This window comes from Athene noctua, chromosome 19 (assembly GCF_965140245.1).
Source record: "Athene noctua chromosome 19, bAthNoc1.hap1.1, whole genome shotgun sequence".
Classification (NCBI taxonomy): domain Eukaryota; kingdom Metazoa; phylum Chordata; class Aves; order Strigiformes; family Strigidae; genus Athene; species Athene noctua.
In genome coordinates this window covers 2,245,390-2,259,451 of record NC_134055.1, presented here as the reverse complement: position 1 = coordinate 2,259,451, position 14,062 = coordinate 2,245,390, and the positions used below count along the sequence as shown (strand labels likewise).

Sequence of the window (14,062 nt, the reverse complement as noted above, 5' to 3'; positions counted from 1 at the left end):
TGCATGTTCTTACAATATTAAATGTAAGCATTTGCAGTCTCCCTTTCTGTTACTAACTCTAGCAGATAAATTCACATATATTAAGATTAAGCAACTGATACATATCCTTAAATGCTGCCGACGCTGTTGAGCTGGCAACAGGGAATTGTGATGCTGGAGTGGGTTCTGGAAGGTCTTTTCTTTGTGTCTGCCATGGCACTGGGGTGCTCAGCATTCCTCGTGCCAACAAAATGGCCATCAAGTTATGGATGAACTTAGTGGGGTCATTAAAAGTATATTTTGATTACAAATCCTTCTGGGATTGCTATCTGCTGCTTCTTTTTCAATAGTGTTTGTGGTGCTTTTAGCTGTAGAGCACGGGGTCAGGCTTAGAAAGCGGAGATTGTTGTTGTCTGGAGAGTTTTTCATTCATTAAATGCAGAATTGTAATGCAGACGTTGGAGAGTCCACGTGGCCTTACAGTTAGCTGACCTCAAATCCCTAAATCTCGGTACTTGGGATTGCTGGATCTGGAGCGGTGAGGGTGCTCTTAGGGTGACTGATTTTCCTGCAGTGTTTCCACGTTCGCGCATGGGATCGCGGGCGGTGAGGCACGTCGCTGGGTTCACTGTGCGTATCGCGGTCCGGTTCTCAGAGAATCCCCTTGGCCCTCTGTGTGATCCTCCGTGGGGACCAGGGGCACAACTGGTCTCTCCCAAGTCTTCTGTTACAGGCTGTCTTCAAATTCAGGAATAACTCCGCTCTGATGACTTTTGGTGCACTGTTCAGAGAGCGTTTTTGGCAACCCTAAGAATGAGGGGTTTTTTTTCCCCCGATTGGTTTTAATACAAGCTTGCTTCCTGCGGAATCTGAACCTGTAAAGAGGCTGACGGTCTCTATCTCACGTGGTTTGAAATGAAACCCTCAGCTCTGCTAATCGAGGAAGCCGGAGTTTGCAGGACAGGTCTAGTGGGATTTTGTTGAGAGGTCTCTCTATGGCGCGAGAAGCGTCGCGCGGCGCAGCCTGTAAACGTGAGCTGGAGAATCCCCCCCCCTGCCCCGACTCCTGCCGAGCTTGGGGTGAGGCACAGGCCGAGGTGCTGCGGGGAGCTGCCGGGAGCGACGCTGACGGCAAACGCTGCCTTGCCTGGTCGTGCTGTGCCTCTCCAGAGTGGCTGCGTGCTGGTGTTCCTGCGGCGGGGGGCTGCGCACGGGGAGATTTTTTTTGTGTGGATGATAAATAGATTTTTTGCTCCGTCTTAAAATAAAAAAAAAAAAAAAAAAGGTTTTCTTCTGGTTTTTAAATTGTCTCTGGGTGGCCTTTAACATTCTTATCCGCTGGAAGCATCTTTACGCTGTGCATCTATCCAGACACACTATTTCATTATATTTGTAGATGTAAGAACCATTAAGGGTTGATTAGATCTTTAAAACAATTGTGCTTTTTGAATGAGTGGTGGGTTAGGAATATCAGAAATACTCAAGTAAATAAAAACACAGAAGAAAAAATAGTAATAAATATTTATAAGGAGCATGGGTTTTTTATGTACATAATCTAAATTTCCAGTTATGTCATTTGTTTTAGTGGATCGGTTTTATGTGTGCTCTTTCCTGCTTCTCCCCAATTTTTTTCTCTTCTTTTGTCTCTTTTTTTCACTGACAAATTGCATTACTGATTTAAAAAGAAAACCTGAAAATGAAATAGTATGACTGAAATGAAAAAGGTTGGTCTGGGAAATTACATTTGCTAGCCAAAGTGTTGGAAAGATAAGCTCAGCTCCAGCTTGTAGCTATTTTTGGACAGCATGCAGTCCTCGGTATATGGGTCAAATTCTGCCGTTGATAATGCAATTCAATTAAATTCGGCAGACGCGACTGTGGCGCGTGTAATTCCCGTGGATCTCCATGGGAATCCCGTCGCAGATGGGTGCCTGCTGCCCACCTCGCTCCCACCGCGCCGCTCACCGAGCGCCGGGCGCTGCTGGACGCGGGTCGCGCAGGCGAGCAGCGAATTCCTCGGTGCCGGTGGCTGAATGGCTTCACATTTCTTTATTTATATATTTAAGTAAAGAAATGCTCTGAAAAATGGATTCGTATTAATAACCTGTAATTCTACAGACACAGCTACCATCTAATCTGACAATTTCCTATAAAATGACAAGCTCCACAAATACGCGGGAGCAAAAGAAGCTGAGTGGGAGAAATTAAAAGTGTTTTTTTTGTAGCACAGACTATTCAAAATTCACTTGTTTATCTGCTCTGTGTTTAGGGTGTTCTTTCCATTTTAGCAAATAAGCATATAAATAAAAAAGTAAAATTAAGAGGAAAAATGCCAAAGAAATTATGTCAGTGAGTTTGATGGCTTCTGCTTAGAGTTTATAAACAGGCAGAGGGTTTTACAGAACATACCGTGATGCGTAAACAGGCTTTCATGGCCGCCTTAAATTAAAATGTATTGATATCATTTTTGTACAAATATTCCCCCGCATGATTATAAGTCCAAACCGCGGCAGCATGGTTTGAGGGCACGTGAACCAGAAATTAAAACCGAGCCTGAGCGTCTGATTTAATTACCCTGCTAAGTGAAAGGCGAAAGAGAGAGAACAAACAGCAAAGGAGGAGACTCTGTTGGTGAAATATTTTAACAATCCACGTCTTTCGTGCGCTGCATTTTCCGTTTGATGTTGGTTTATACTGTGAATCTCCTTATCAAAAATTGTGAATGAACAGCTCCTGCAGCCGTTTGAGGGCTGATCGTTGGAGCTGGGGTAACCCGAGCAAGTCCCACGCGCGGGGGGCTCCCCCCTTCTCCCCCCTCACCCGCGCAGGGGAAAGCGTGGGCCACGCACGCCTGTGCCTCGGGTGCTTTTCCCCCTTCACGTTTGTTTTGCACAGGTGTAAGTGACGGATGCAGGACAGGAAAGAAACAGGTCTATAAGCTCTGACAGAACCCCGCGAGTTTGCAGTTGTACGTACGTGGATTTTAATGCATTGCTGGGTCGGGGATTTATACTGAACAATTGTCCCATTAGTCTCGGTGGGTGAAATCCTGATCTTACTGGCTTGAGTGGCAAAAATGCTGTCGACTCCAAGAAGCCCATTTTTTACTCCAACTCACTGTGGTTTTTATTAATTATATTGGGTATGTTTTATTTAACTATCACTAAAAGCCTCTCTCCCTTTATTAACAGGGCTATTTATTATTCCGTAGGTTAGAGAACATCCCTTTTTCACTCTGAATGAGTGCATGCATTTGAAAATGCCATAATGCAGGGGCATCTTGGCACTAGTTCTCTGGTTAGGTGAGTGGTTGGTTACTCTTAAGTAACTGTTTAGGTAAACGCTTGTTTCTGCTACTTCATCTTCTATAGATTTATTTCTCCAGGCTCCTCCCTTGGTTTATAATGACATCTTTCACTCTGGAAACAAAATACCTACAAACTCAAATAATAATAAAAAAAAAAAACCAGAAGCAAAGCCAGGGAAGACATCCTGTTCAAATCTCCTGTTTTATAAGTTTCCCATTTTATAAAACCATGTCTTAGTAAAAAAAAAAAAAAAAAAAAGAATAGCAGTGCTTAATCTCACATAGCTGGAGCAATGGCAAAGCCATGTAATATATAATGCAGAGCATTATAGCTGTCAGTCATGCCATGATAGAATAAATACAAACTACAAAATAAAGTTGAAATAGGATTGAAATACTCAACAGCATAAAATCCCAGGGCTTTGTTTGCAATGAAAATGTGCATTTTCAGTAAACAGCAGTTTTTATAGAAATGGAACTGCGTATTGTCTTCACAGTACACAATGTCACCCAGTTTTATAGGGACAGGCACAAGATCTCTGGGCAGGGGGTGTGAGATGGTTGGGTTTTGCCCTGTCGGTGCCTCTCAGGACCCCCAAGCCCCCATCCGAAGTTGGTGGGTAGCAGCAAAGCGCCGCGGCTGCTGGAGGAAAATAGTAATTAATGATATTCCTCTGCCCTCTGTAGGAGAATTGCCTGCACTGAACGCTGCTGGGGGGAAGGCAGCCGGATCCCGGCCCGGCACCGCCGCCGCTGCCGCCTGCCCCGCACCGTCCTGCCTTCTCATTAAAAAGCATGGCTGGGTTAATTTTTATAGCGTTTAAAAGCAGATAAGGCGTGGGGAAGAGTCTTATGTTGACAAGAAGGGCATGAGCAAGCAGCCTACGCAATTTGTCTCCGAGCTACAGCTCCAGCCAGGTACCCAGCTCAAGTTTGCACCTTGCAAAAAAACCCATTGCTGCTTGTGGAGGGGCCAAATCCTGCCCCCCCCTGAGGCTGCTCATTGTGGAAAGCCCAAATCCTGCCCCCCCTGAAGCCGTTCTCTGCGGGGTTTGAAGTCCAGACCTACCTCTGCCACTCAGATTTGAGATGCTGATTTGGGTCCCTGCTCCCTTGTGACAAAATATGTGCCAACGGCTATTGCCATTCCCCGATCCCAGGTCTAACCTTGTGTTTTGGGGCCACCTCACCCCAAAAGCACCCCGGAGACGCTGTCAGCGGGCAAACCCAAAAGAGCCGGGTTTTGTTAAGGCTGGCAGCAGGTCACACACATCACTTCGCTGCTGCTTCTAGGCCAGAGCTGGGCAAAAGCACCTCAGGAGCTTTGCTGCTGGTATGGCTTCACTGAGGTGGGTGTAAGGATCTGGTGTAAGGATCCACCTGGTGTAAATCCATCCGTGCACAAGGACTGGGGTCTAATCAGAGAACCCACCTTTCGGTTCTGCTGTCAGAGGGACCCTGGCTTCAACAGAGACCACAGAACGTTTAGCAGACAGGACAAGAACGGAATTAATTCACTTTTGTGCAGTTAGTGGTGCTAAAAAAAGTGCAATAGCGGCTTAAATAAATAGTTGTAATATTTTGCGTTGTCTAATGGGACTTTTGCTTTGATGCCGCTGTTATCCCAGTGCTGCTCAGCTCCAGGGCACAGGGCAAGCTCCAGTTCTCACAACCCCGATATAACAATTATCCTTATTGCCCCGGTAACGATGATGATGATGATGAAGACCGGGACAGGCAGCCCCCCCGGCTCGGCCGGCCTGGATCGCTGCGGCTATTTCCATTTCTATTATTCCCGGCCGTGCACCCGACGCCCCTCAGCCCGGACGCCCCCGGACAAAGGGCGGACACTCGCGAAGCCCCGGGACGCGCTGGGCCGGCTCCCCTCGCCCCGCGGCGACCGCTCGCCCCGGCAGCGGGCCCGGCCACCGGCACTCGCCCCGGCGGGCGGGCGGTAGGACCCTGCCCGGCCCGCGGCTCCGCCGGCCCCGCCCCCAGGGCGCGCCCCCGCCCCGCTCCGCCCCGCGGCCCCGCCCTCTCCCTCCTTCCCGCCCGCCCGCGACAAGATGGCGGCGCCCTTAGCGCGGCAGCTGGAGGAGCTGCTCAACCCCCGGCCCAGCTTCCGCGACCCCGAGGACGACGCGGAGGAAGGTGAGGGAGGGTCGGAGGCGGCCTTGATACCCGCGGCCGGCGGGGGCGGGATGGGGAGGGCCGGGCGCTGCCGGACCGGCCGCACGTGGGGCCGCTGCCTCCGCGGGGGAGGCTCGGCCCAGGCCTGGGCGCTCTCAGCCCCGCTGGGCCCTCGGTCTCCCCCAGCCGCGGGCGGCGGTCGGTTCTCCCCGCTGTGCCCTCAGCCCCGGGCGGCCCCACAGCGAGCGGCGCTCGGCCCGCCGCACCGCACCGCGCGGGTTTGCCTGAGGGCCCGGGGTTTGCCTGAGGGCCCGGGGTTTGCCTGAGGGCCCGGGGTTTGCCTCCGGAGCGGGGTCTACCCCCAGAATGGGGGTTATGTCAGGTCTCGTAGCTACCTGCGGGATGGGGGTTACCTCAGTGAAGTTACCTCATGGCGGCCCGGGCGGGGCTGGCCCGGTGCAGGCCCCGCCACAGGCCGGAGCCAGGCTGGGGAGTGGATCCGTCTGGAAATCTCCAGAAAAAAAGAGCCATAAAAGTGCAGCGTTGGGGCAGGACTGCTTCCTCTGGCCGTGAAGCGTGGCTGTGGGAGCAGGAGGGGGCTCGGCGGGCGCGGTGGCTGGTGACACCCCTCCCCGGCGCTCGGAGCAGGCCGCAGTGTTCTGTGCGGGCCGTGCTTGATGCTTACCAGGGCCAGTTATCAATTTGTATTTTAAATCAAGCTCTTTTTTGCCTTAATGGTGATTTGGGAGGCATTCCTCCCCTTCCCTGTGACATGTGGGTGGTGCTGTCATCTTCTAAGTTTCCAGGCCGGTGCCTGCTGCTGCCTTGACCTGCCCTCTGCAGAGCAGGGTCTCCCCACTGGCCAGTAGACCAGCCAAGCCGTGGGGCAGGACTGGTCTGTGGGGCACGTCTGGCACGCTGTTCCTGCACTCACGCTGTTCCTGCACTCACCTCTTGAGATAGCGAGTTAACCGTCACCCACCGACCGCAGTTGGCTTTCAGAGGAACCAGGCATCAGTCACAGTAAACGTTGTGCCAGCTAGCACGGCTCTTCTGTACAATGATGTGAGAGCAGTAGTATCTTGTAATCAGCATCTTAGTAGCTGTTGATGAAATGGTTGTAGTCAGCAGAGGCGTTTTCCCATTTTAGTAAACATTATTTCATTTCAGACTTTGTACTTTAGTGGTGCCAGGACTGAGAATGCTGGAAGATCTGTTGAGTGCTGCAGCTCATCCTGCATCTGCCCCTCATGCCCAGTTGTTCCTTGGCGCCGAGCATCTTGCCATCCTCTTGTAGCTGCAGTGACTATATTCAGACCTCATGTTGTTGCTTTGGTTATGAGCAGCAGGTTTTTTTGCTTCCCCCCTGCCTCAAGTAAACACTGTGTTTGAGGCATTAACATTTCCAAACACACATTAAAAGAGCACTTAGCGATGTTCAGCCAGTTGGATCACTCAATTGGTTGAACAAAGCTAACCCTGTAATTTTGCATACAGGGTGTCTTGCACATGAATGAAAATAGGGAGGGAGTATGGTATGATGTGTTCTCTTTGCTGGACTGCTCCATTCCCGAGTCCTGGAGAAGATGGGTATGAAAGAGAGTAACAACCACAGTGAAATTATTTTCTTTGTTTAGCCGTTGTGAAATGTTGATGTTTTTATGCAGCTCATATATATATATATATATATAAAGATATATGTATCTCAAGAGGCCAAAGTGCATCTGAATTGCAGTTTTCCTCATTTCATCTAAACGTGAAGTGAGTGAAGGGATTCCAGCTTTACTGAGCCTTCGGCCCAGAGGGCTGCACTTCTCATGAGACCCTCATGGATCTGTGTTAGGGCTTGGATGAGCTTCGTTTGTCTTGTGTTTTGTGTGAGTTCTCTAAAATAAAGAAGAGGCAGGGAAGAAGGTGTGGATGTAGGCAGTGTTCATTCAAAAATAATAATTCAACAGGATCTTTTTGGTGTTTGTTGAGAAACATCGATCTCTGCATTGCAGTGAGCCCTGTGGTACCAAACCTGTATATGGAGAAGTCCAGAGCATTGAGGGGGAGTTGGCACTGGTCACTTCGTGTTATGGCTCCCTTCCTCCTGCAAAGGTTAACCTGGGAGCTGGGAGAACAGCTCTGGCTGCAGAGAAGTCACAGGATGTTTTCTGAAAAATACCCTTGGAGCTCTTCTCTCTTCTGCCAGACCTTAGGTATTTCTTTACTCAGTAGTTCCTAGGCGGGACTGGTGCTGATCTACAGAAACCCCAGCTTTGAGGGTTTTTTCTTCACCTTTGATTCCCCAGCAACCTTTTCCGCCTTTGCAGAAAATTAGGGTACTGGCTTTCCTTCACCAGGCAGGAAGAGCCTTGCTCCCCCTCAGAGCCTAAAAGCCAGACTCTTACATGATGCTGTGTCACCATCCTGCTCACTTTTGCAGTATATTTTTGTTTGTAGAGCATGAGGAGTTTTCCATGGCCCCTTCCTGCAACTAGTTCTTCCAGTCTGAAATTCAGTCCAGACATTCCTCCCTCCTTCTTCCCCACAGCTACAGTTGCTAAAGTGATTGACAAATTTGAGGATGAAACTGCAGATGACATTTTCCCTGTTGGCGATATACGAAAAAAAGCTTCAGCCTCTCTCTTGGAAGCTGATAAAAGGTACAGTGGAAAAGCTACATCTCGCAAAGCTCTGCAAGAAGAACTCTGGGGAGATGCTCTGTCTGAAGAAGGGTCTGGTAAGAAATCTCCTTTCTTTCTCCTTTTCACTAGACTGCTCAAAATGTGATGTTAGTGTGTTAGCTGAGCTAGTGCCATCTGAACTGAGATGAGAAGCTTCAGGGCCCTGTTACAGAGCAGTAAACAGGTCCAGTTAAGTTGAACATCTTCCTGAAATTCAGGCCGTGTTTTTTGGGAAGGGGAAATCCCAGAGAGGATTCACTTCTACAGATTGAGGGAACAGCGTGACTAAGTGTGAGGTGAGGTTCAGTGCGCTGACTGCATATTGTGTGGAAGAAAAGAAACAGCTCCCTTTTTTTTAAGCCAGCATATCTCAGGGACAGCAAGTATATACAGATTCTTATTTTAAGAATTCATATAGCACATTCTGACCACCTTGTTTGCTTATCATGTCATTGTTTCCTGGGAAAAGCTGAGCCATGGATCTAATCATTGCTGCAGAAAATGTGAGCTGAGAACTTTTCATGGATTTGATCTCGTGTTTCCATTATTTAGCCAAAGCAGAGTAACATTATACGCAGGTGAAATGGAGTTTGGAGCTTGGATAGCCCAAACCTATAGCTACTGATGATGCATGCTGCCAAGTGGCACATTTTTCTGGTGAGTAAATAACTTTTTTCTCTTGTAATTAATAGCTGAAGAAGCATTAGAGGAATGGTACAGCGGCAGTGAAGATTCAGACGAGAATGAGAGCTTAGGCAGTAAAACAAAGGAGAAGCCCAGCAGTGCTGGCAGTGACCAGGAGGATGACTTGGAAGATGACGAAGAGACAGACCTGTCTGTCAAGGCCAAGGCACCAAAGTTCAGTTTCCGGAACATCACAGACTTTGAGAAATTTACAGAGGGGATGGACGATATAGGAAGCAGTGAGGGGGAAGATGATGATGATGATGATGATGATGCCAGCATGGAAGGAGGAGGTGATGAGGAGGAATGTGGGAGTGAAACCCATGACAATATAAAGGAAACCAAAGACAGCGAAGATGATGGGGGGATGATGACATTCTCAAAAGGACAAGAGACTGAAGAAGTAGAAAAAGGAATAGCTGTGAAGAACCAGCTAGGTTTGTGCGTGTTTGCTTTGTATTTTGACCAGATTTCCACCTTGCTGACACTGTAGAAACCAGCCATGTTAGGAACCACTTCAGCACGTTAACATGCTGTTAGCATACCGCACGTGCGTGCTGCAGCAGCCCTGGTGATTTGCAAATGTTCTGCCAAATCTGCTATGCAAGCTGGTGTCACTGCTGCTACAAAATCTCGTGTTATGAAGTGTATTTATCCACTGGCTTAATTAAGCCGTTATTGAATATACTTGTAGTGTTGGTGAGCCTGGGGACTTCCCACGGTAGAGCCGTGCAGCAACGGTGATACCACTGCTACCAAATACTCATACCAAATGTAATGCCAAATGCAATTTCTTCCTGTCTGTCCTATGGAACTATCAGACCTCCATTTGCAGAATGTCTTTTTAAACAGTAAAGCAAAGGGATGACTTGTTTTGTGGATCACAGAGTTACAGTCAGGATCATAGGCTGGGATGCTGCTTTGTCCAGAGACGCTCTGTGGTACCAATTTTGGCTGGGTCAGTGCATGCAAAAGATTTGTCCAAACCAGCAGTCATGTAGCACAAAGGGGAGGGCCGGTGCTGTTAAGTCAACAGCTCCTTCACAAGGATCAAGAGCTTTGGCTTGCTAAGTAATTGTTTTATGTTCTCTTTGTTATAAAGCATTGTGGGATCAACTGTTGGAAGGGAGAATCAAGATGCAGAAGGCGCTCGTAACAGTCAACCGACTTCCACAGCCAGATGCTTATCCAATCTTCAGAAAGGAAGGTGGACAAGAATTTGACAGTGCTGTCCAGAAATGTAAGCATTCTTCAATATTTCTGCTTTGGGTAGGCTGTGCTGTAGCCGGTATGTTTTGCCTGTGTGGGGAAGCGTTAATGGGAAAGTGAGGGCTTGGAGTTGCATCTGTGCATAGGATTAGCTGTTGATTTGTATGGCCTCAATCGTTAGGTACCACGCAAACAGAAACCAAAACCTGTTTCCTACCTCAGACAAAGAAAATGTCTCCTCTTCCCTGCCTCTGTCTAAGCCCAGGTGATCTCAGCTGGTGGCCTGTCCTCACTTACGTAGTGTTAGTAAGCCACAGCTCAGGTCCTGCTGCTGTTTCTAGTTCATGTGGGGATTGGAGTTTGCTTATCAAATTTAAGTTTCATGCTGTATCGTAGAAACAGTTGGTTTGGTTATCGCTGTTCGGTGTGGAGTTGGGAGGCTTCTTTGGAGACACCTTGTGGTACCAGTTTTGTGCTGGGTCAGTGAATGCAAAGATTTGCCTTAACCAGGAGCAATGTAGCACAAAGGGGAGGGCCTGTGCTGTTAAGGCAAAAGCAAATATCTTTACAGCTTGGAGCTGTTTCATCTGTTTATTTCTTAAGATCACTATTAACGATACTGCCCTGATGCGATTTGGAGTAGATTCTCCAGTATGGCAAATACAGTGTGCACGCTCCAGTGGGTAAGTGCAAAGTACTCCACTTCAGTGTGTTGGGGGTCTATTTAATTTTGAGGATTGGACACCCTTTTTACTGGCCTTAAGGTGAATGCACAGGGAGATAAAATGTCTGGTGTGTTATCCTCGAGAATAAGTACGAACTACTGCAAGTATCTGTTGGTGTCCATTTCTCCCTGAGATGATTGTTGTTTTCTGTCAGAAACCATACAGATGACAATGTTTATACACAGGTTGTTCTTTTTTCTAATCCCACCAATCCAATCAGAAATTAGTGAACTTCACAGGACATTCTTCCAGTGATTTTTGAATAATAAAGATAAGCCCAGTCGCATTTTAAAGCTTGTCAGGTTGGTTATCCCTTTCACTTCTATTTCTTCTTCCCCAATCTTGAGATACTGCTCACTTTCCAGAACGTTTGAGCTCTGCAGGTGAGCAGCCCTGGAGGGTCCTGCGGGCGAACCGCTGGGTGGAAGCACGGCAGTGGTGTCTCCAGCCCTCCGTGCTGAGGCAGTGGCAGCAGCTGAGGCTTGCCATGGCCCTTCGGCCCCACGATGTGCTGGTTTGTACCTGCTCTGGTGGTATCTGCGTGTTGAGAAGTTGTGGCCTGGGCTGGCACAAATCATCTTAAAACTGGATTAGGAACTTTGACCATTATTGAACTTGACCCTGAATGTTGCCCCCACACCAAATTTTCACTGTCTTACAGCCTGGTCTGAACATGGTAGCTAAACACCTTATCTGGAGTTTCAGCAGGTGAGATACTTTAAAATATAAAGTTAGCTCTGTTGCTTTAAATGAAGTGATTAAGGAAAAAAAAGGCGAACTCCCAACAATACTAAGCTGACCTTTCCGTGAAATACCTGTTATTAATGTATTTAATGAGATGCATTACAAACTGCACCGAGCACCGTGTTTCATTACGGGTCTAAAATGCAATATCGTTAAAGACCTTTAACAGAAACAATGGTTGACATTTTGATATTTCCCATAAGCAAAATACATCCAAGAACATGGAGTATAATACTGTACACAGTTCAGCAGGGAGGCTGATCTTTCAGTTGTCCAGAACGCTAAAGGAAAACCCACTGTTAATTACTGCTCAGTGTTCCCCTCCGTGCCCTCTTCCTATAATCTGGGCAGGACAGTTGCAGGACCTGATGTTCCTGAGAGCTTGGGTTTGTGTTCTGTAGTTCGTCTGTGACAACAGCAAGAAAATAAAGCTGGAGTGACCTGGGCAAAGTTAGCAAAGGAGGTGCTCAGACTGACAGACAGGAGATAATGAATTTAGGAACATTCTGCTACTACTACACTTGTTTAGTGTTTTCTGGTGTTCTCTAAGGGACCAGATTTCTATTCCTTTTTATTTCTATCTTTTTTTAAAATACAATCTATAATTGTACAGTAAAGTAGGTTATAGTAAATAGTCATTTATGATGAGCTACAGTATTGTCCAGTGCTGCTACCTTTCACTGCCCTGCAAAGATGCTCTTTCCAGAAGTTGTAAAATGCCAAGCATGAAATAAGGAGTAAATTTATACATTAAGATCTTATGAAAGACAAGGGATGTAGCTGGTGTTATGTGACAAAGACCCATTTCTCTCACTTTGCCCTGTTGGGCCCTGGGAGAGGGATTCGTGTCTGATCAAGAGCTGGAGCTTTACCCCATGGGCAGTCTGAGCTGTGTTACATCTTCACTTATGGAGCTTCTGCCTGGATAACAGGGCTGTGACTTGTCTGTTCAGGAGGTCAGACTAAGTCCTTCCTGAAAATAGGCATGATACGATAAAGTTCTTTCATGAATTGATGCACCTTGATTTATGGGGGTGGGGTGGGAATCTCACTTATTATAAATCAGCTTCCAATAAAACTCCTAGTTTTTAGCTGACCAAGGGGTTTAGTGCTTCTATAAAAGTAACCTTTTTTACTTGATTCTGAACAGTGATGTAGTGGGCTGGGTAAACATTTCTGGACTCCTGAGTTCTCACCCCAGTTGTGTTACCAGCTTGTGGGTAGGTTACCATTCTCCAGAGAGGAAAAATGAGAAGAACTGGGCATGAGTAAGTTTAAAGATGTTCGCAGATACTGAATGCTGAGGTGATTTCATTGTATGTGATGCACTTCAGTCTTGGACAGGAGTTGGGATAATCATGACATTGACACTGTTTTGGACTGGATGATACTCTCCTTTCAAGGAAGCCTCTGCACTTTCCAAATCCACAGAATAAATTTGGCATGCTTTCATCCTCTTCATTGGAGGAAGTGATTTGGTGACCAAGTCGCACAAAGCAGTTGGTGCCAAAAATCCAGACTCTTGGTGCACGCTGCAGCCTGCTGAAGGCAGGAGGGCCCAGAGGGTCTCGGCACCAGCTCCCTGAGGCCCTGGACAAGTCCCTCGCATCTCTTTGAAAGCTGCCCCACAGTGCTTGTGGTGATTTACCCCAAGGCCTTCCATTGCTTATGAAATTTCTGCTCTGTGCTCACAGGGAAGATGATGATTTTTTTTTTTTTACATGGAAAATGGTCCTTTGTATATTTGCCTCTTTGGTATCTCCCACTTGTGACAACCCTCTGTGCAGCTCGTGGTGGTAGTGAAATTCCCCCGGGGTTTGAATATAATTGTGTTAAAGAGTAGACAGTTATGCTCTATACATTCACAGTTTTAAGGCCAAATCTGAGTGAAAATGGTAAGGTCATGCTTGTTTTCCAGATTTTGAGATTGGAGGTTACAAAATCTCAAGTTTAATTTATTATTTTTGTAATCTTTTATGAAGTATTAAGAAAAAAAATACAACGTGCTTTGGACAGTCTTGGATTCCTGAGATCTCAGGTTCTGGTGGATGATTTACTGCAAAATTGCTTATAAATTGAAGTAGAAAATGTTTTGCAGACCTGGCAGCTTTCAGGCTTCACACCCATTTGTCACCCAGCATTTCCCTTTGTGTATAGAACAAGAATTAATTAGGCTGCACTGCAGGAAAAGTTTATGGCCATAATTTATATAGGATGAATTTCTGTTTAAAGAGACAGCATTGCTTTGTTTGCACTGTCTTACTTTTTCTTTCTTTTAAAAAAATCTTTAATTATATTCCAGATTTTTTTCCCGTCCCCCTTTTTACATACAAATTGGAGAACAAACTGTGGTCGTGGAGCTTGTGTTTATTCCTGTTTTGCATCCACGGAGAAAGTCTGAGTGGCTTTTAATCCTGAAAGCACAGCGGCTGCGCTCGGGATGCCGTGCAAATGTTTAACATTTAATGCACTGCGCACGTGAACTCCCACAGCTTACGTTTGTGAGGTGCTGCTGCCTGGAGTGGTCTGTTTCTCCAAGATACATTTGTATTCTCTTGCACCATATCTTCCAGTCTAGTCCAGGGCTTGAGATGTTGCCTCTGTTTGGGGTC

General features: G+C 47.0%; 1 protein-coding gene across 1 annotated transcript in view; it reads left to right on the top strand.

The window, feature by feature from the left end:
- Positions 1-5,340: 5,340 nt before the first annotated feature.
- Positions 5,341-14,062, top strand: part of AATF (apoptosis antagonizing transcription factor) — a 54,494-nt gene continuing 45,772 nt past the window's right edge. Inside the window, exons 1-4 of the mRNA XM_074922705.1 lie at positions 5,341-5,437; positions 7,956-8,144; positions 8,781-9,209; positions 9,875-10,012. Of these exons, the coding sequence (XP_074778806.1) occupies positions 5,353-5,437; positions 7,956-8,144; positions 8,781-9,209; positions 9,875-10,012 (841 nt within the window). The 5' untranslated portion in view covers positions 5,341-5,352. The remainder of the gene's footprint in view (positions 5,438-7,955; positions 8,145-8,780; positions 9,210-9,874; positions 10,013-14,062) is intronic.